The sequence below is a fragment of the Suillus discolor genome, assembly GCF_016758755.1.
Source record: "Suillus discolor strain FC423 chromosome Unknown F5147scaffold_19, whole genome shotgun sequence".
In the NCBI taxonomy this organism is placed as follows: Eukaryota; Fungi; Basidiomycota; class Agaricomycetes; order Boletales; family Suillaceae; genus Suillus; species Suillus discolor.
Window position 1 is genome coordinate 315,319 of NW_024541266.1, and position 21,501 is coordinate 336,819.

At 44.9% G+C, this 21,501-nt stretch overlaps 5 protein-coding genes across 5 annotated transcripts; 1 reads left to right on the forward strand and 4 right to left on the reverse strand.

Annotated features, from left to right (window-relative positions):
* Window positions 1-13,816: 13,816 nt before the first annotated feature.
* On the forward strand, window positions 13,817-16,298 carry F5147DRAFT_687715 (major facilitator superfamily domain-containing protein; the record flags this gene model as incomplete). Its single annotated transcript, XM_041436863.1, has 15 exons — window positions 13,817-13,863; window positions 13,929-13,954; window positions 14,009-14,035; window positions 14,153-14,233; window positions 14,281-14,345; window positions 14,400-14,503; window positions 14,559-14,680; window positions 14,737-14,797; window positions 14,856-15,145; window positions 15,405-15,499; window positions 15,550-15,636; window positions 15,684-15,720; window positions 15,774-15,890; window positions 15,950-16,110; window positions 16,164-16,298. The coding sequence occupies 15 exons, from the start codon at window positions 13,817-13,819 to the stop codon at window positions 16,296-16,298; spliced, it is 1,455 nt and encodes a 484-aa protein (XP_041294378.1).
* Window positions 16,299-16,650: 352 nt separating this feature from the next.
* F5147DRAFT_687725 (DSS1/SEM1 family-domain-containing protein) lies at window positions 16,651-17,172 on the reverse strand. The gene is made up of 3 exons (XM_041436864.1): window positions 16,983-17,172; window positions 16,790-16,925; window positions 16,651-16,732 (listed from the first exon to the last, which is right to left on the reverse strand). Exons 1-3 carry the CDS (start codon window positions 17,107-17,109, stop codon window positions 16,681-16,683), a joined length of 315 nt encoding a protein of 104 aa, XP_041294379.1. The 5' UTR covers window positions 17,110-17,172; the 3' UTR covers window positions 16,651-16,680.
* Window positions 17,173-17,394: 222 nt separating this feature from the next.
* On the reverse strand, window positions 17,395-18,642 carry F5147DRAFT_574331 (chaperonin 10-like protein; the record flags this gene model as incomplete). Its single annotated transcript, XM_041431213.1, is given in 5 exon segments — window positions 17,395-17,514; window positions 17,564-17,958; window positions 18,009-18,195; window positions 18,248-18,376; window positions 18,388-18,642. 5 exon segments carry the CDS (start codon window positions 18,640-18,642, stop codon window positions 17,395-17,397), a joined length of 1,086 nt encoding a protein of 361 aa, XP_041294380.1.
* Window positions 18,643-18,716: 74 nt separating this feature from the next.
* F5147DRAFT_107570 (uncharacterized protein) lies at window positions 18,717-19,301 on the reverse strand. Its single transcript, XM_041428057.1, has one exon. The coding sequence runs from the start codon at window positions 19,139-19,141 to the stop codon at window positions 18,764-18,766; it is 378 nt and encodes a 125-aa protein (XP_041294381.1). The 5' UTR covers window positions 19,142-19,301; the 3' UTR covers window positions 18,717-18,763.
* An 831-nt stretch (window positions 19,302-20,132) lies between these two features.
* On the reverse strand, window positions 20,133-21,397 carry F5147DRAFT_752742 (chaperonin 10-like protein; the record flags this gene model as incomplete). Its single annotated transcript, XM_041440222.1, has 5 exons — window positions 20,133-20,276; window positions 20,325-20,719; window positions 20,773-20,959; window positions 21,012-21,090; window positions 21,141-21,397. The coding sequence occupies 5 exons, from the start codon at window positions 21,395-21,397 to the stop codon at window positions 20,157-20,159; spliced, it is 1,038 nt and encodes a 345-aa protein (XP_041294382.1). The 3' UTR covers window positions 20,133-20,156.
* Between the last annotated feature and the right edge of the window lie 104 nt (window positions 21,398-21,501).

Sequence of the window (21,501 nt, forward strand, 5' to 3'; positions counted from 1 at the left end):
CTGTTGAGTAGCGGCTTGGCCAAATGTAGTAATATCCCCGACGTGCGCAGAGGTGAGGACGTGTGGGAAACAGTGAGCTTAATACATAATTATATTTTAACATTGAATGTAGTATATTATGTATGCGTGGGAACGATGATTATTATACTGGCGCAGATGCGGTCGGACAGTCGGATGAGGTCGAACGGTCGGATATCCCAGGATCGAGATGTCCTCGAGTTCCAAGTGCCAGGGGCCGAGACCCGAAGCCCGAGACCTGAAAATATGTATGCAACATTTCCATTTTTCACTTGTTGCACAAATCACCGAGTTTCAAGTGCCGAAACCTGAAACTCAAAACCGGGTATGCAACATGTCCATTGTTCAATTATATTACACAGATCATCGAGTTCCAAGTGCCGAGGGCCGAAACCCAAACCCCGAACCCCGAAAATATGTGCACAACATGTCCATTTTTCACTCACTGCACAAATCACCAAGTTTCGAGTGCCAAAACCAGAAACTCAATCCCCAGTGTGCAACATGTCCATTTTTCATTTACATTACACGGATCATCAAGTTCCGAGTGCCGAGGGCCGAGACCCGAAGCCTGAAACCCAAAATCATGTACACAGCATGTCCATTTTTCACTTGTTGCCCAAATCACCAAGTGTCGAGTGTCGAAACCTGAAACCCAGTACTTCACATGGACACAAATTGTATTTGTATGTATTATCCATTGGTGTAGGGTTCAAATAACTTGGTAATTGTATTTGTCAGTACTTGGTACTTGGTACTCAGTGATCGGTGGTCAGTGGTCGGTACTCGAGACTCGGTAGTCAATATAGGCAAATGATAATGAAAAATGACAGTTGTAGTCCACGTCAAGGTGAGTGTCTTGGTAGTCTTTCTTTGTCATTCGGCAAAACATCAGCAATAATGAAATAATGAAAGTTGTTATTATGCTTAACTTCCTTACCAAAGGTTGTAGTCCAAGTCCAGGTGAGTGTAGTGGTAGTCTTTTCTTGTCAATTGGTTATCTTGCTACTCATTATGCAGTACTCGGTACATGGTAATTGGTACTCAGTATTTGGTTTTGATACTCAGTACCCGGGAATCAGTAGTCAGCTTAATGAAGGTTGTAGTCCGAGTCTAGGTGAGTTTATTTGTAGTCTTTTCTCATCCATTGGTTACCATGTGACCGAGATATAAGCTAAAGAAATACGAAACATCAATAATGACAAATGAAATACATGTGTGCAGTAAGTGAGTGTAAAGATAAAAGAATGAATATTAATAGCGAGACTTGCACATTATGTCGAGATATCCAACATAACAAGCCTGTGATGTGATGAGAGACCTGGAATAACACCCATATACATCCATTATAATAGCTTAAAAGCCTAGAAAGATTCATGAAGGATTGATGTAATGATAGGCAAAATGACATATGTGTGGAGAGTGACAATAGACATCTTTTATACAAAGTCACATTTATATATGATTCAGGCCGAAAATATCATTACAAATATGTAGGATAGATCGTAAACTACCCAAGGAACCCATACTGCCTACTGCCCTGAGGGTAGGGGGTGGGTAGAAGGGATATAGTGAAAATATGAGTTGACCCAGCATTGAAGTCCTACCACTGCTCAACTAACCATTTTCGATGCTTTGGGTCTTTGAAGTTTCCCACACTCAATTTCTTACCCATTTCACTTCCTCAGTACTCAATTCTTGGTTGATTTGTCTGTAAATTTATGTCTATGATACTTAAGATATTTGAAATGTACCCCAGGTTTCTGATTACGAAGATTCAATGTTTTGAAGGCATGGGCCCCTTATCAGGCAAAATGGCAAGTATACACACTAGCTCACAAACTCCAGCCTATTGTGAGCTGATCTTGGTCATAAGAAGCAAGAATATAAGCTATGCTCATTATATATTAAAAGGTTGGATCATGGATGCAAGGGCAAGATACTGAAAATCATGAAAAAATGTCAAAAGTGCAATTGTCTATGCTTTGTTCCTGGAGAAGGATCCTGTGTGTCCTGGGCTGGTTATATGATATATCTACTCCGAATATGCTCAGGAATAGACTCCCTACAGTCCTTGAGGTCCAGTCCTACAGTAAAAAAAACCCCAGCGGGTGAACCACCAGAAGAGGGGGAGGTACACTATACAATAAAGGATTACCCTATGGTCCTGAGCTCCTGATACATTGTTTCTATTGTTGAATAGATGATTGAGATATAATTTCAAAGTCTATTCACCTAGAAATGAACACATAGGAACATATTTTGTATTTTTATGTATATATGCAATATCCATTTAAGCACCAAGTCTCAACTACTGATTACCAAGTCCCGACACTTGATAGTTGATAGTCAGTATTCGAGCTCCGAGTGCCAATATTGCCTACCAATATCTCAGTCAAATGATAACCAAACCAAGACCCAAGTTCCAAACCTGACTACCGAATACCAAGTATCAGTACTCGGGACTATTGGCTGGAGTACCCAACTATTGATTCCCAGGTACCGAGAATTAGAACCAAGTACCGAGTACCTGACTACTGATTCTCGGGTATCGAGTATCAGAACCAAATACCGAGTACTGATTCCCTTGTACCGAGTACCGAGTAACGAGATAACCAATTGACAAGAAAAAACTACCAATACACTCACCTTGGCTCGGCCTACAACTTTTGTTCAGGAACTTAAACATAATAATAACTTTCATTTTTCATTATCGCCGATGTTTCAGATTTCTTTAGCTTATATCTCGGTTAAATGATAACTGATGGACAAGAAAAGACTACCAATACACTCCCCTAGACTCGGACTACAACCTTCGGTAAGGAAGTTAAGCGTAATAACAACTTTCATTTTTCATTATCATTTGCCTATATTGACTACCAACCACCAACTACCAACTACCAACTACCAACTACCGAGCACTGACAAATACAATTCCCAAGTTATTTCAACCCTACACCAATGGATAATACATACAAAGACAGAATTCATGTCCATTTGAAGTACCGCGTTTCGGGTTTCGGCACTCAACACTTGGTGATTTGTGCAATGAGTAGATGGGCATGTGGCATACATGTTTTCGGGCTTCGGGTTTCAATATTCGGCCCTTGGCACTCAATGATCTGTGTAATGTAAATGAACAATGAACATGTTGCACACTGGGTTTCGAGTTTCGGGTTTTGGCACTTGAAACTCGGTGATTTGTGCAACAAGTGAAAAAAGGAAATGTTGCATACATATTTTCGGGTCTTGGCCCTCGGCACTCGGCCCTCAGCACTCGGCCCTCAGCACTTGGAACTCAATGAATTGTGTAATGTACATAAAAAATGGACATGTTGCACACTGGGTTTCAAGTTTCATGCTTTGGCACTCGAAACTCGGTGATTTGTGCAGTAAGTGAAAAATGGACATGTTGTGTACATATTTTCGGGTCTCTGGCTTCGGGTTTTGGCCCTCGGCACTCGGAACTCGATGATCTGTGTAATGTAAATGAACAATGAACATGTTGCACACCAGGTTTCGAGTTTCGGGTTTTGGCACTTGAAACTCAGTGATTTGTGCAACAAGTGAAAAATGGAAATGTTATATACATATTTTCGGGTCTCGGGCTTCGGGCTTCAGCACTTGGCACTTGGCACTTGGTTATTTGTGTGATATAAATGAAAAATCAACATGTTGCACACTGGGTTTCAAGTTTCACACTTTGGCACTCGAAACTCGGTGATTTGTGCAGTGAGTGAAAAATGGACATGTTGTGTACATATTTTCGGGTCTCGGGCTTCGGGTCTTGGCACTGGGCACTTGGAACTCGATGATTTGTGTGATATAAATGAAAAATCAACATGTTGCACACTGGGTTTCAAGTTTCACGCTTTGGCAGAACTCGAAGCTGTTGTGATTTAGATATCACCCGAAACCCGAACACCCGAATGTCAAATTTTCAGTGCTGAACCCCGAGTGCTGGGTGCCGAGTCCTGAAACCCGGAACTCAGGATTTGACATTTGAGATGAACGAAAATTTTCAGACATGTTTGAATTAACCTATGTATATCTATAAACATTTCACTAACCCCCGAACCCCGAAAGATATTTTTGTTGTCTTACATACCGAGTTCCGAGTTTTGAGACCCCCGAAACCCGGCAGTCCACAATTTCAGGGTTCGGGGGTTGGTAAAATGTGTATGGATATATGAAAGGTTGATTTAAACATTTTTGAAAGATGTCTCATATCAAATGTTAAGTCCCGAGTTTTGTATATCCATAGACATTTTACCAACCCCCGAACCCCGAAATTGTGGACTGCCGGGTCTCAGGGGTCGGGGGTCGGCACTCGGGACTTGGGAAATTTGGGGAGATCAATAAAAATTGATCTACAATAAATTTGATTTACAAACAAATTGATTTACAAACTTTTGAAAGATCTGTGTCGTCTCACATATTGAGTCCCAAGTTCTGGGACCCCCGAACCCCGAAACCCGAGACCTGGCAGTCCACAATTTCGGGGTTCGGGGGTGATCTACAATAAATTTGATTTACAAACTTTTGAAAGATCTGTGTCGTCTCACATATTGAGTCCCGAGTTCCGGGACCCCCGAACCCCAAAACCCGAGACCCAGCAGTCCACAATTTCGGGGTTCGGGGGTTGGTAAAATGTCTATGGATATACAAAAGGTTGATTCAAACATGTTTGAAAGATGTCTTACCCGGAACACGGGACTCAATTTTTGAGATGAAAGACATCTTTCAAACATGTTTGAATCAACCTTTTGTATATCCATAAACATTTTACCAACCCCCGAACCCCGAAATTGTGGACTGCCGGGTCTCGGGGATCCCAGAACTCGGGACTCGATATGTGAGACGACACAGATATCTTTCAAAAGTTTGTAAATCAATTTGTTTGTAAATCAAATTTATTGTAGATCAATTTTTATTGATCTCCCCAAATTTCCCAAGTCCCGAGTGCCGACCCCCGACCCCCGAGACCCGGCAGTCCACAATTTCGGGGTTCGGGAGTTGGTAAAATCTCAGGGTTCGGGGTTCGGCACTGTGAAAATTTGACATTTATATTTTTGCGAGTGTTGTGCTTCTGGTGTCTGTGTGTAGAAATAGGATATATTGCACACCAGGGTTCAGGTGTGGGGTTTTCCCACTTCAGTACTCAATTATTGGTCAATGCCACACATGGTCGATTCATGTTTTCGTGCTTACGGGTTTAGATTTCGGTGGTTGATGGTAGGTATATGCACTCATAGTGTGCATGTATCCTACATGTTTGATTCGCTGGTGGCTACATCAGCTGTATGTCTTGATGAAACATATCTAGGCTCACCCATATATGTACCCATCTATGTACAATTCCCCCACGTCAGCCCACCCATCTATGTAATATCCCCCACGTTGGCCCACCCGTCTATGTAATACATCCTATGTTGGCCCACCCGTCTATATAATTATACCCCACCTCGGCCCACCTGTCTATGTAATAAATATTTTATCACACCCTCGGCCCACCCGTCTAATTAATATCCCTTATGTCGGCCCACCCGTATATGTGATATTCCACCACCTCGGCCCACCTGTCTATGTAATAAATATTTTATTGCACCCTCGGCCCACCCGTATATGTAATATGCCCCACGTCAGCCCACCCATTTATGTAATATTCCCCTACCCCGGCCCACCCGTATATGTAATACACCCCTGTTGGCCCACCCATCTATATAACAATATTTGCCTTACATCTCTCTTCAGCCCAGCTGTCTATAATATCCTACTCTACATATTACCCAGATGGGCCCACCCATCTCCATGAATGATCATATTCCCCCGGCCCATCCGTCAACATCAAGGATATATATATCATTGGCATACATGGGCCCACCCGTCTCCATCGGAAATAATATGTTACCCGGCCCATCCGTCGTCATCGAGGATATACACAACATGAGCCCATGGTCCGCTGGCCCATCTGATACGGGATATTATGTAGGTCGGGTGGCCCGTATAATACGGAATTTGTCACTGGAGGGGCTCAATTAATATGTCAGGATGATACAAGGTGATGGTGCGATGATTCAAACTCACCATTTTGTTTCCCCTTCTCATACTCCTGGTTGAATCAATGTTGCTCCTCCTCATTTTTGATATGTTTCTTGCAACTAGCCTCGTGTCTCTTGAAGCCCTGCGCTTTGAATGATCTGCCGCAATGAGTGCACAGCAGCTGTGCCTTTAGTGTCTCTTCTGAATAATTGTACTTCTCTCAATGAGCAGTATGAGTTGGAGCCATCAGAGGTAACAATATGAATATAATGTACAAATAAACTTATTTACAAAGAGGATGGGGCCGCTGGAAGTGAGGTTGATGCGGAATGGAACAAAGTGATGGGCCAATAGCACATTACATGTCATTTGCAGCTGCCTACGGTGCATTGTAATGATCCTCTCACAGTCGAAAGGCCATCACCGAGCCTCAAAAGGCACTTTTAAGGTGCCTTGAAAGTCACCTGACCAGCATTATAAGCCAGTGGCATTACAATGGCCCTTACCTTTTTTCCGACATATTCCTCACCTACAGCGATAGATGTGCATGTAAATTTCACTGCACTCTTCACATGGGTAGTCTTCCTGAATGGTGAGACTTGTACAGGATTTTGATTGAGCATTAGGGAGTCAGGGAACTATGATGTCAACAGTGAATGGTAGTCCATCAGGTCTGTTGTGATATCATGCCCAAGGAAAGGACATGAAGAATGTGTGGAGGTCCTCAGGTCAGTTGATGGGAATGCCTGGACACATAATGTCATATCTAAGAGGACATGTATCAGAATACACAATGTTCTGATTATGTGCATTGCTGAAAATGACATAATGTTACACAAGCATCAACTAAACCCAGCCAAAATGAATGCACCTGTGTCAATCTGATTGATAGCCAGGCTTCATTGTTGCACTGACTTTATGAGTGTCATGCTTTTGCTTTTTGAAAGTAGTTGCAGCACACTTGCTTCCTCAATGATTTGTTAGTGATTTGAACTGACCAGGAGCCCATAGAGGTAGGCCTGTGTGGACACTGGTCTGGCACCAGTCTCTACACTCAGGACAAAGAATTTTCCATCAATCTCTGAACTGATCTGACACTTGTAACCAATTGGTCCTGAATAATTCATATAGGGACTCAGGGGTATTGAGTTTAAATTGTGCCTTGATATCAATATCTAAGACCTGTAGTTTGAGATCGAAAACACTAGTTATTTTCTCTAAACTATCTACATCTAAAATATCAGTATTTATACTATAGTACACTAATAAAAGATAGCCAGTCCATCATGCTAAGTAATGTGGTCTATGGTCCGTATTACAAAACATTACATAATTGAGAGGTTCCAGTCAAGTTGCGCTTGCCAGTAAGTACATTCATAATCCAACAAGACCAAGGCTAGAACTGAAGATGTGCTTGAAGATTGGCTATCGGTGGAGAATTGTTGACTAAGAGAGAGAGAATTAAGTGAGGTACAGTCAAGCATACTACAAGAAGAGCTATGCAAGTGATTGTCCAAGTGTAATGGTACTTGAAAATCTACAGTTGATGTCTGTGAGTGTTTACTAGTAGAAACAAACCATAAGTCATAATGGGTATATTGATGAGTAGTAGAATACATAATGAATGAGGTTTTGTTCGAAGTTGCGACAAACAGAAGACTAGATAAAACGAGTGTATACTCAGTCGTGTACTCGTAGTGTAGCGGACTTATACTAACCTAGATAAAACGAGTGTATACTAGTGAAGTTAGTAAAAGAATGAACTATAGTAATGAATGTCTTACCTCAGTTGCGTACTCGTAGTGTAGCGGACTGAGGTGTGAGTAACTCTAATGTGTCTGTATGTACTTGCGTGATTAGGTAAGCTGGTACTCGACATACTGATAAACAAACTATAAACAACACGCCCACTCGGCGAGTTATCAGCTATCAACACACTCCCATTCCTCCTGTAAACTGATCATGCTTCTCTCGTTCAAGGGCCTTTGTCAAAACATCAGCGACTTGCCAGTTCGTCGGCACATACTTCAACTCGATCTCACCATTATCAACTTTCTCACAGATGAAATGATAACAGATCGCGATGTGTTTCGTGCGGCTGTGGAAAACAGTGTTCTTCGCGAGTGAGATAGCGGATTGGTTGTCGATGAGGAGGCGAATTCTTTGGGTTGGGAGTATTCGGATTTCACTTAGAAAGGTTCGCATCCATATCACTTCTCTCATTGCTGATGCTGTGGCCATGTATTCAGCTTCCGTGCTCGAAAGGGCAATGGAGTCCTGTTTCTTCGACGACCAACTCACAGCTCCGCCTGCCATGACAAATGCATACCCAGTGATGGACCTTTGATCATTCATGTCTGAGGCCCAATCTGCGTCAACGTATCCAATGGGGGTAGCATTGTCTTTCCCTCAAAAAGTGAGTCGTTTGTCTGCTGTTTTTCGCAGATAACGATAGACGCACATCAGCGCTGTCCAATGTTCTGGTGTGGGCTTTGCTGAATGTTTGCTCAGTGCACCCACTGAATATGCAAGGTCTGGGCGTGTTGCGAGCATCGCGTACATTAAGGCTCCTAGCACACTTTGGTAAGTCCTTGTCTCCATCTCTGGATCTTCGGCCTTGACTAGCTTGGTATTAGGGTCCATTGGTGTCGCTACGGGTCTCACATCTTGCATTCCGAAATGTTCGAGAATCATTTCGACGTATCATTTTTGCGACAATTGAATTGTCCTCTCCTTCCGGTCCCTAATGATCTCCATGCCCAGAATCCATCGTGCTTCTCCAAGGTCTGTTAGATCGTACTCATCTTCTAACTCCTTCTTCAGCTGATTTATGAGTTTCAGATCATTTGAAAAAATCATCTTATCGTCGACATATACTGCGACTATGACGAATTTTTCGTCCTTGACCTTGTAGAATATGCTGTGCTCGGATTCGCATCGCATATAGCCGAGTCCCTCAAATATGGTCCAGAGTCATTTGTACCAGGCCATGTGCACCTGTTTTAGACCATATAACGCTTGTTTGAGCTTCCAGACTCAGTCCTGTGAGTCACAAGAACCTGGGGGCATCTCTAGGTATATCTCCTCGTCTAGCTCACCATTGAGGAATGCTGACTTTACGTCCATCTGATGGATTTCAAGATCGAGCTTCGCCGCTAGTGCTAGGAGGATCCGGATGGTCGAAAACTTCATGACTGGTGCGAAAGTTTCGGTATAGTCGATCCCTTCGACTTGGGTAAAGCCTTTAGCAACCAACCGGGCCTTATACTTGTCTATTTCGCTGGTAGGTCCCCGTTTGACCTTGTATACCCACTTAGAATCAACGACTTTCCGTCCCTTCAGTCTCTCAACTTCCTCATATAGGCCGATCTTCTCGAAGACTCTCAGCTCTTCTAGCATGGCAGCTTGCCATAGGTCTGCATCCGGCCGGTTCACTGATTCTTCGAATGTCTTAGGATCTTCGGCCATCTCCGTGTGGTAAGCATGTTCTTCATCCGCAAGCTCCTTCTCACTCTCATACTCATCCACGACAGCACCCTTCTCTTCTTCATTCTCAATGGTGTCTTCTCGGTGAGTCTTGAGCGTTGATTTCTCGTATGCATTGACAAAATAATGAGGATCATCGTCAGGGACTGGTTTCTTTCATATGCGGTTTGATCGTCTGGCTTCGCGTGGGGGAACAGGGTGTGGATATGGAACTGGAGGACCTGCTGTCATTGTGCGACGTCTTGCTGAGGTGTGTTGCGGTTGCTGAGAACTAGTTTCATGCTGACTAGTTGTAGAGACTGCCGGTTCTTCAAAGTCTTGTGGAGTGTCTTCATTTTCTACATCTGCAACCTCCTCAATGTGTGTTTGTCCTGTCTCATTTGAATCTGGATCTGCCGGTAGGGTATTTGGCTTCGATTGTGTTTGCTGTTGACTGACTTGGTGATTTTCGGTATCATCAACAGCTATCTTCACTCAGCTTGACCCTCCACAGTCCCCTTCATCAAACACTACGTCCCTAGACTCCAATATCCGCCCACTCGACCTCTGCAGGCAGACATATGCCTTCCGATGCTTGGCATATCCTAGATGAACACACTCAATGGACTTTGCATCGAGCTTTTGGTGTCGTTCGTCCGGTACGTGCGCATGTGCTTTGCAACCAAACATCCTCAAATGCGCTACTGAAGGTTTATTTCCAGTATATGCTTCAAAAGGTGTGACATCCCTTTTTAATGCGCATGTGGGGACTCAATTGATGACATGAGCTACATGTAGGATTGCATCTCCCCAAAACTTCTTTGGGAGGGAGGCATCACTGAGAAATGCACATGCGGACTCAACTAGTGTCCTGTTCATTCGTTCGGCGACTCCATTTTCCTGAGGTGTGTAGGCATTTGTCTTCTCATGATGGATTCCTTTTGACTCTAGATATTTTAGAAATTCCTTCGAGCCATATTCTCCACCACCATCGCTACGGAATATATTCGCACATTCGCCTGTTTCGGTCTCTGCTCATTTGAAATACAATTTCATAAGTCCAAATGCTTCATCTTTTGTCTTTAGTAACTTGACAACTAGATGATGCAAGCAGGCATCAATGAACATCATGAAGTACCAGTATCCACCTCATGAGGTCGTTTCCATGGGTCCACATATGTCCGAATATGTTCTGTGCAGAACACAAGGATTCTCAACTTGAGACTTGTCTGGGATAGGTTTGCAAGATTGTTTCCCTTCGAGGCAGGCCTTGCATACATCTGTTTCATGAGCTGTTGTCCCTGAAACTTCCATGCCTCTAACCATATCCTTCCCATACAGTTTCCTCACAGAATTGAGATTGGTATGCATGAGTCGACAATGCCAAGTCTCCATGGATGCCTTCAATGAGTACGAGCAGGCTGTGAGTGCTCTAATCGGTTCTATGGCATCTAATAGCTGACTTGGACCTTCAATGATATAGGCTCTCTCGCTACTGCAAGTCTGTCCTCTCAAGATGTATAAGGACTGTTGCTGTGTTGCTAGTGCCCCTATGGACCCGTTTCAAGTGATTGTGCAGGTGCATTGGTCAAAGCTTGCTTCAAACCTTTGCTCATCAGATGCAGCACTGACAGTAAGTTTCCGTCTAGAGCGGGGACATAATACACCTCCTGCAGTATGGTTCAGCGCATGTTCCCTTTTCCAACTTTGACTTCGAGCTCAATGCTACCAATTCCTGTAGCTTTGATTGACCTTCCGTCTCCAATGACGACTCGCTGCGCTGGGACTAAAGGACAAAATGTCCTGAACCAATCTCGACGACACGACATGCTTGCTGAAGCACCGGAATCAACGATCCATTCCATGGAGTTTGGTTCATCCTTAGAGTCATGTGCGACGAACAGTTGCAATGCTGATGTGTCTTCTTCGACTACAGCTGCTACTTTTGCTGACAACTCAGTCTTTGGCTTTTCCTGCTCGTTGTCCTTGTCCGGACCTTTGGCCTTCTCAGCCAGTTTCTTGTGACAGTCTCTCTCCCAATGGCCTGGCTTCTTGCAATAGTTGCAGTTGCCAGGTTTCTTCTTCTTGTCCGTCTTTGAGCTCTCTTTTGACATATCCGAAGTCTTGGCTATGAGAGCCATTTGAGAATCTGCACCTTGACATGACTTCTCCTCAACAAGGATTTGGCTGATAGTTCCTTCAATTGTGATCTTGTCGCTCGTTGACATGAGGATAGTTCTAAGAGTCGAGTAGGATGGTGGGAGAGATATGACCATAGCTATGGCCACAAGAGAGTCTTCAAGAGCCTGGCCAAGTGAGTTCAGTACTTGTGCCTTCTGTCGCATTGAATTGAGCTGGGATTCTAGAGATGACTCGTCTGACAGAGTTCCTCAAAACAGTTCACCTATCAAGTAGGCTATGCTTTGTTTGCCCTTCCCCTCATATTGTTCGCACAATTTCGTCCAAGCATCAGATGCCAATGTTGTGTGTAGGACTCCATTTAGTGGTTCGTCCTTCAGTGTGAGTGTGATCTGTGCATGAGCTTCCTCATTTTTCTCAAGCCATTTGTTTAGTGCATCTGGGTCTGTGGCAGGAGGCTGTACCTCCACTCCAGTGACTAACCCCCAAAGTCTCCTCACTGTGAATACTTTCTTTGCTCGAAACTTCCAGTTCTGAAAATTTGAGCCATCATTCTCTAGTGATGGAATGTCATAGAGTCTGTTTGAGGCCTGTATAACTTTCTTCGAGCTGGATGCTGATGAGGCAGAGGGATGGGAGTGTGAACCTTGGGCTTGTGAGATTGATGGGTTGTTGGACATTGTGTAGGTGTAGATACGTTGTCACTTCTAGGCTATTTTGTGCTTGAATTTGAAGCAGGGCTCATAACCTTTTGTTCGAAGTTGCAACGTGCGGGAACAAACGGAAGACTAGATAAAACGAGTGTATACTCAGTCGCGTACTCGTAGTGTAGCGGACTTATACTAACCTAGATAAAACGAGTGTATACTAGTGAAGTTAGTAAAAGAATGAACTATAGTAATGAATGTCTTACCTCAGTTGCGTACTCGTAGTGTAGCGGACTGAGGTGTGAGTAACTCTAATGTGTCTGTATGTACTTGCGTGATTAGGTAAGCTGGTACTCGACGTACCGATAAACAAACTATAAACAACATGAGGTGTAAGGAGAGAGAGGTGTGAGTTGTTGACAGGTTGTATTGAATTGATATTGACACATCATATTGATCATGTGTTCTCAAAAATCACATCCAAGATCTGACATTTAGTGGGTACCATCTTTACATGCTTGTGTTTCATTAAAATAACTATCTAGATCTATTCTACAGTAGTAAAAACACCCCCTTTATGGTACTCACCAAATGATTTCACGATGATTTGAGGCCACTGGCAAGGAACTCAAAATGTGTCGCTCATAACTTAGAGTGGCTATACATTAAGGTTTGTTTGCTTATGTAAAGGCGAGCTATGTGTTCGGGAATCTCCTTTTGCACACCTCTTGGCTGTTAGTCAGCGTTGCTCGGATTATGTCTACTACCGTCCGACTCCAACAAAGTGTTGTTTTGAACCGTGCACGAGATGTAGGGAGTGCACGAACTAGTGGTAACCAATAGTAATATTTGTTATAAGTCTAGATTTACGTTCCTTTATACGTTTCCTATCAAAATTTAATCACAACATTGCGGCCGAGGAGTTGCCGTTTCTGAGTGACACTTACACACTGTACATACTACATGCCAGATCGACGCTAACATTCTCGCCGGTTTCCTCTCCGTCCATCAACCTTGTCGACACACAGCGAGCGGGGGGTCGTCGCACAGCCGCCGTGTCCCGGGACATCCCGTCCCTAGCTTTGGCCAAGTATCAGACAGGAAAGGAAATGCTGCTCACATGGCTGGCAGCAAGCTGATTGGAGTTTGCCACACACGCACACAGGAACATCGTGATACACAATCACGTTCTAACCCCAGTAAGCATCTTGATACGTACTATAATGCCTGTAACAGACACCTCAGACGGCAGAGCACAAATTTACCTGGACTGTGACTTGCACGAAGTAGAATGCGTCAACGAGCACACGTTTGCTGGTATGCCACCAATCAACATTGAGCGAAAATGGCAGAGAAATTGCTCTAAGTTGGTGACCGTATGCGTCTCCAGGGCCCGGATCACCTATAAGATTCAGCCACGATTCTATTTTAAGAGGTGGAGTTGATACAAAAGATTCTTTGCCTGCTCTTTGTCGACTTCCTCTATCACTGCCTCCCTCAACGCCATGGCTGAGAAGAAGGTCCCCCTGAATAGTATTTCTCTCATCTTTGCGTACGTTATCTTGTGTTTGTTTATCATCTTCAAATTGATCACGATGCTTGGATCCTTTCTCACAGCTGTGGAACGGCTCTGTTTTCTGATGGCAAGCAGGTACAACATCTGTCTCCTTTAACGTGAATTTGATAATCGTTCGCAGGTTATGCCAACAATGTCATTGGTTCTGGTGGGTGATTATTCAACTTGATGAGCCCTCTTTGACCTCGAATTCAACTGTCTTGCAGTCAACACTCGTAAGCGATTTTTGCCATGAAATTTACTGAAGGTTTAATGTGAATCACAGTTCTGGAACGCATATACGGCACTGGTTCCGGCGGCATCACTACAAACTACAGCACCACACTCTCTAGCGTCGCCTTCGCAGGTGCGTAACTGAGTCTCCTTCATTGATCTGCAATTAAATTGTACCAGGCACCGTGGTGGGTATGCTCAGCTTTGGCTATCTCTCCGACAAAGTTGGGCGCAAATTCGGTATGGTAAGTAGATGTCAATCTCAATCGAGCAACCCGCAAGTCATGCTTTTGAAACAGATGTCCGCAACTGGGATCGTTGCAATATTTTCTGGTCTTTCAGCTGCTTCGTCTGGTGCTAATCACAGCCTCGATGGCATGCTTGCTATGCTTATTGCATGCCGGTAAGTACATGTGCCGGTGCGAGATCGTCTCTGCCACTCATTATTTCTAACACAGCTTCCTTCTTGGAATTGGCGTCGGCGCTGAATACCCTTGCGGTTCCGTGTCTGCATCTGAACAGTCGGAGGAAGAGGGCATTGCTAAGAACTCGCAACACCGATGGCTGGTGCTCGCAACGAGTGAGCCGATGTGATAAAATATCTTTATCACCAGTATTCTAAAACACACTGCCTAGACTCTATGATCGATGCCGGTTTCGTTATTGGAGCATTCGTACCATTAGTACTTTACTGGATGTCCGTGCCGCCATTCACTTCCACATCTTGTAATATCTATCTAACAGTTGCTTTTCAGATTCGGGGACAACCACCTTCGTGCCGTCTGGCGCCTCTCGCTTGGGCTTGGTGTAGTTCCTGCTGTTGCTGTCTTCTTTTGGCGGCTGCGCATGGAGGAACCTAATCGCTACAAGCGCGATTCAATGAAACATGTCCGTATCCCATACAGACTGGTCATTAAAAGATACTGGCGTGGCCTATTTGGTATCTCGCTGGTATGGTTCATCTATGACTTCATCACGTATGTCTACAACCGCTTCCATGCATTCTTGACTAGTTGCTCACATACCTCCAGATACCCAGTATGCTGTCAGACACCTACGAAATAAATTATCACTGATTTTTTTTGTAGTTCGGACTTTATTCATCCACAGTCACCAATGCGTATGCATCTGCTTTTGTTTTCTTGATATGAGTAGAACTTAACCGTCTTGGCAGCGTTACCGGCGGCAGTTCATCCCTTACCGTTGTCTTTGGTTGGTCTGTTGTGATCAAGTAAGCCTTCACCCGTTCGTGACTCATGCTCCTATTTACATGATTTCGCAGCCTGTTCTACATCCCAGGTTAGTCTATTGGACGATGACGAACTTCCAGAGCTCACATTCTGCAGGCACCGTTGTGGGCGCCTTCTTCGTTGATCTTTTGGGTCCAAAGGTCACTATAGTGAGCATTATTAAGCAGATGCGGTGTGCCTTTTCTGAATCACATGTTAGATCACTGGCCTTCTCGCGCAAGCAGTCGTTGGATTTATCATGAGTGGCCTTTATACCCAACTGTCACAACACATTGGCGCTTTTGCTGTAGGTATCTTTCTAACACAGATAATTAATGCTAAGTGGTTCATCAGGTGGTGTACGGCATCTTCCTGAGCTTCGGCGAGTTTGGTGCGTGGGGTTGCGCAATCACCCTTCGTCTTCTGAACTCTTTTTTTGCCTAGGTCCTGGAAACTGCCTTGGTGTATTGGGTGCAAAGTCCGGACCTACTGCTGTGCGTGGCCAGTATTACGGTTTTGCAGCTGCTGTTGGAAAAATCGGCGCATTTATTGGAACTTGGGGTAGGTGCCATACAGTTGCCGTACGACGGGTGAACTGAGCGTTTTGTTTGTCCGTCCAGTGTTCCCTATCATAGTCACGGATTTTGGTGGCTCAAGTTCAGCTAAAGGGAACACTGGCCCCTTCTGGATTGGCAGCGGTCTTGCCATCCTGAGCGCAATCGTTGTTTACTTTTTTGTGACACCCTTGGACCACGATGGTATGAAGGAAGAGGATGCGAAGGTGCGTGGTTGTCCCTCCCGTTGCCCGCAACGTTCACATACTTCGCAACGTAGTTCCGGGAATACCTCGAAGCGCACGGTTTCGATGTCTCACTTATGGGTCTTCCTGAAATTGAAACCGTGTCATATGCGGAAGGCCAAGAGATAAGTTCAGCGATCAAGGACACAGACTCAGAGACCAAAGTGTAGTTGCGCTGCAAGCAGATGATCTTGATTATAATTCACGTTTATGTTTGTGTACCACGATATTTCCTTACTCAGTTGTATAAATACCTACTTAATCACTTAAGATGCAGTCTTCGGAGATCTGCACTGGTGACATGTACCTGTTTCGTGAGGAAAACTATTCTTCTGAAGGTGGCTTACCTTCCACGACCCTTGCTCTCCTTGTCTTGTTTGATTAATGTGGATGTGATTGTTCAACGGATATGTGGCTAATCGCAGCCAGAGTTCCGGTGAGAAACCTAGTACACACTGAAAATTTAATAGTGCAGATGATGAGACTTCTGAAGTATTGTATATTCTACAGTGACTGGACGAGTCACTTGGCAAAACCACTGATACGATGTCATTATTGCTGCATCGGGTCCCCAGTCGCTTTCCCTGCCTTAGCGAGCTCATTCCTAGCCAATGGGTGAGTTGGGAAAATGTATCATCAAGACGAGAGAAGAATTGCATACCGTAGCTGCACGCTGAACTCATCCTCGATGTCGTCATCGTCCCAATTATCCTCCCAAAGTTTATCCCCCGCTGATTTTGCGACCCCGGGTGCAGCGCCCTTCAAGTGCGCCAAATCTGTGCTAGAATCATCCCAGTCTACAGATAACATGATCAGTAAACGTTAATGACATAGATGACGACTGAATTGATCACCTGCTACTTGGAACTCTTCGAACTCGTCGTCTTCTTCAAGAACCCCCAGGTGAGGTTGATTGTCATCCTCCTTGGGCTTCTCTGGTTGTTTATCTGCGGGTTTTGATGAGGATGCAGATGAAGACATACTGGTAAGAGATAGACTCAGTGTTAAGACGCGTTCCCTTAGGCCGCGTCAGTGGTATGATCGTGAGAATGTGACTTCAGTGCATATTGGACCGTCATTGGTGTAGGGGGCAGAAATATTTTGGGGCGTGTACGTAGTATTACAAGCATTCTTTTACATCCGATTTCCTACCTAGCACTGTACATATATAAACTTGTAATTGCGATGCCTAGTGTACAATTTGATCGTGTGCCACCTGATGCAAGAAAGAGTCCTTGGCGAACAAGCTAGCAGCAACTTGTGCATTTACTGTGTTTCCTGAGGGTGAGCAACCAACTTCGTTCCAGACACCTGTCCCAATCTCATCCTTTCCAGCCCTCCAATAATACCTTCAAGCCCATTTGGGAGGACTTCATAATAGTTCGGCTACATCACGTATGAGACATAAATCCAAAACGGTGGTCGCAGAACAAACCTGTATAGTACCGTCTGAAAGCCACTTTTCGACCCTAGCCCAGGAGTTGCGCCCCAGCTCCTCATTTTCGGGAGTGTGTGGATTTCCAAAAGTCTGGATGGTCTTACGCCCCTTGCCTTCATGTTCCTCGACTGATGCAGGAAGGGTTAATACGAGGGTGCCATTGTCTGCAAGCAATTCCCATCCAACAGACTGTGTTTCTGGCAACGAGATGGCGTCATAAACAACTCTGATAGGACCTCTAGTAACTTTTCTGATGGCCGCTAGCAGTTGTTTTCCGGAAAGGTTGCGATCAAAAAAATGAGTTGCGCCGTAGTCCCTGACAAGCTCTTCATTTCTCGGAGAGGCTGTAGTGATGATAGGATAAAATTGCGATAGACGAGCGAGTTGGATAGCTGTAATACTGTCATGATGCGGCCGAATAGGCGAATCTTACTACGCTTACCGTATGAACCCACAGAGGAAGAACCGCCAAGGATGGCAATCGGTTTCTTCGATTCGTGAATGGCGGCGCTTTTCGTCCAAGGAGGGGTTATCCCGGCTCCATAATGATTCCCATACAAGCCCACTAGCGCAGTGTCCAATCCTGTAGGAATAGTAGCTGCGCTATCGAAGGATTCGTTTGAAGGAATCTGGGATGGGATGTAGTTGGCGATATGGTCAATAAGCCTTCTCATAACTAACCTTTGCTGTAAAGCTCGCAACGGTCAAGGTGTACTGCTGAAATGCAGTAAAGTCGTTATTACGCTTGCCATGCGCCAATCTGTAAACCAGCGTTGAGCCTATACAGACAGGTGCAAACCTAGTGAAGAACTGTCTAACACTCTATCGCCCTTACGGAAATTCTGAACACCTTCCCCTAGTGCCTCTACGACACCAGCAATATCCATGCCCAGAACAGCAGGGTAATGGGTCACGACCGCCCCTGTGTCCTTGATCTTGTAGTCAATCGGGTTCAGGGCTGCAGATTGAACCTTAACCAGAAGCTGCCCAGCCCCGGGACTGGGGATCCTGCGAGAGCCAACCTCAAAGTCACCCCGCTTTTCGGGAAGAATAAGAGCTTTCTGTTGCGGAGACATGCCAAAGAGATGTGGAGGGTATACTAGAGTGGGTGGGGAAAACACCATGGATTAAAGTTCATGCTGACGGGAAGATGGCAGCGGTGTTAGTAAGAAGCCTCATCTAGTACTCCTTGTAGCATCAGCTGAATAACAAGCTCTGCCCCTGCACAATAACGCCATATGCAATGTGCATGAGGTGCGATGCCTGAAATGGTAGGAGACTCGGTGGCGTAGGTGTACATATGGTGTTACTGGATGACTTCCCGTAGGCAAAATAATGCGGACTATGATATACTATACGAAAAATCAAACTGTAAGTTAACGGGATATCATGGATGATATCATATATCAGTATCAAGTGCTTCAAAACGAGATGGAGATGGAAGTAATTAACAAATAGTGTGAACAACAGGATCAGGCTGCGAGATGTGCGATGGACGTCCAACTGTCTGTGCGATCCATGGGTGTGGCTGCCACTGCGTCCCAGTTTGGTCGCGACTGTATGCATTGCCAGCATCCTTGTGCTGTAATTCAATCATGAGTATAGACCTTCAACGAAGTGTAGTATCAGAGAGAGAAAGGACCCAAATCAACGAATGCCCACCTTGTACTCCTCAAGTGTCTCTTTATATGCCAGGAGTCCGACGGGTCACGGCTGTCGGCCGCTGTCGTTCTGAACTTTCGTGGCGATGCAAAGGGCTCTGACATAATTGCTGTCCAACAAAATGGTACAGATACAAAAGGTGATGTTGGAGAATTGAGTTTCGCCAGTTATCCGTCGTTCATGTTGGAATATAAGGAGGCACCGCTGTCCCTTGGCGAGTGCTAGTGTCAGCCTCAGAGATTCCGCTCATCACAAAGCGTCCAAACCAGATGCCTATAGAACCAAGGTAAGTGTGCGAAGGTATACAAGGGATCTGTGAAGTGCAAGAGCGGTACTAGCATCGAACGGTGTGAGATTATGTCAGCAGATACTTAAATTATTGCCCAAACGCTCAGCCACACTACATAGTAGGCTACAGTATTTCTAGTGTCCTGGTGTCCCAAAGCGGGGAGTTCTCAGCTGTTCAACCTGGTCAAAAATTTCAATGCTAGATCTGCAGGCACGGTTTGTCGCAGCGAAGAGACCTGGGTGCGGATATGATCTTCAGACAAAGATAAAAGAGTGCGCGGAGGAGCGGTATGAGAAGGTAATATGGGATGGAAGACAGTTATTGAACTCAGAAGATTGTCTGATCCAGTCGAAGACAAGATATCGCCCGACCGAGCCAAGATCTCTTGCAGGGGCCACCACTGGGAGCGCGTTCTGCTTCTTCTTACTATAAAGGGAGTAGTTCAATCCAAACCGCTTTTCGAATAGCATCTTTCGCTTCAGATAGACAGACACACTGCGGACGCAGATCTGGAGAACAAGATAGGCATTTGGCAATGCAGTGTAACGCGAATTTATGGTGACCTGAATGTGCGGAATGAACACTGCTCGTAGTTTAAAATAAGTCCCGGCAAATCGGAACAAGTTGACAACCCTGCATTTACTGTGTCTCCTGAGGGTGAGCAACCAACTTCCTTCCAGACACCTGTCCCAATCTTAACCTTTCCAGTCCTCCAATAATACCTTCAAGCCCGTTTGGGAGGACTTCATATTTGTTCGGCTACATAAATGTGAAACAAAAATCCAAAACAGTGGTCGCAGAACAAACCTGTATAGTACCGTCTGAAAGCCACTTCTCGAGCCTAGCCCAAGAGTTGCGGCACAGCTCCTCATTTTCGGGGGCATGTGGGTTTCCGAACGCCTGGACAATCTTGCGCCCCTTGCCTTCATTTTCTTTGACTTTCGCATAAAGGGTTAATACGAGCGTGCCATTGTCTGCAAGCAATTCCCATCCAACAGACTGTGTTTCTGGCAACGAGATGGCGTCATAAACAAGTTTGATAGGTTCGTCAGTAACTTCGCTGATGGCCGCCAGTAGTTGTTTTCCAGAAAGGCTGCGATCAAAGAAATGAGTTGCGCCGTAGCCCTTGACAAGCTCTTCATTGCTCGGAGAGGCTGTAGTGATGATAGGATAGAATCCGGACAGACGAGCGAGTTGAATAGCTGCAATACTGTCAGGATGCAATTGAAGAAGAATCAAATCTCAATTCGCTTACTGTATGAACCCACAGAGGAAGAACCACCGAGGATGACAATTGGTTTTTTTGATTCATGACCACTGGCGCTTTCCGTCCAAGGAGGGGTTATACCGGCTCCATAATGTTTTCCATACAAGCCCACCAGTGCAGTATCTAAACCCACAGGAACAGTGGCTGCGCTATCGAAGGACTCGCTTGCAGGAATCTGGAATGAGATGTAGCTGACGATGTGATCAACAGACGTTCTCATAACTTACCTTTGCTGTAAAGCTCGCAGCGGTCAAAGTATACTGCTGAAATGCAGTAAAGTCATTAGTGAATTTGCCATGCGCCACTCTATAAACCACGATTGAGCCTATGCAGACACGGGCAAAGAATTGTCTGACACTCTATCGCCTTTGCGGAAATTCTCGATACCTTCCCCTAGTTCCTCGACAATCCCGGCAATATCCGTTCCCAGGACGGCAGGGTATTGGATCGCGACCACCTCTGTATGCTTGATCTTGTAGTCAACTGGGTTCAGAGCTGCAGATCGAATCTTGATCAGGAGCTGCCCGACCCCAGGACTGGGGATGCTGCGGGAGCTAAGCTCAAAGTTGCCCTGCTTTTGGGGAAGAACAAGAGCTTTCTGTTGCAGAGACATACCAGTGGGAAATAGATGTGGAGGTTAGAAGTAGAATGCTTGGAGGCCTTGCCAACCTTGCTATCTATATAATAAATCGAAACTTGATGAGCAATAAAACGATT

Coding starts and splice junctions, on each gene's coding strand:
- F5147DRAFT_687725 (XM_041436864.1), bottom strand. CDS start 17,109: ATGTCTTCATCTGCATCCTCATCAAAACCCGCAGATAAACAACCAGAG. Junction 16,926..16,982: donor CGAAGAGTTCCAAGTAGCAG/GTGATCAATTCA, acceptor TGTTATCTGTAG/ACTGGGATGATTCTAGCACA. Junction 16,733..16,789: donor GAGTTCAGCGTGCAGCTACG/GTATGCAATTCT, acceptor CCCATTGGCTAG/GAATGAGCTCGCTAAGGCAG.
- F5147DRAFT_107570 (XM_041428057.1), bottom strand. CDS start 19,141: ATGCTGGCAATGCATACAGTCGCGACCAAACTGGGACGCAGTGGCAGC.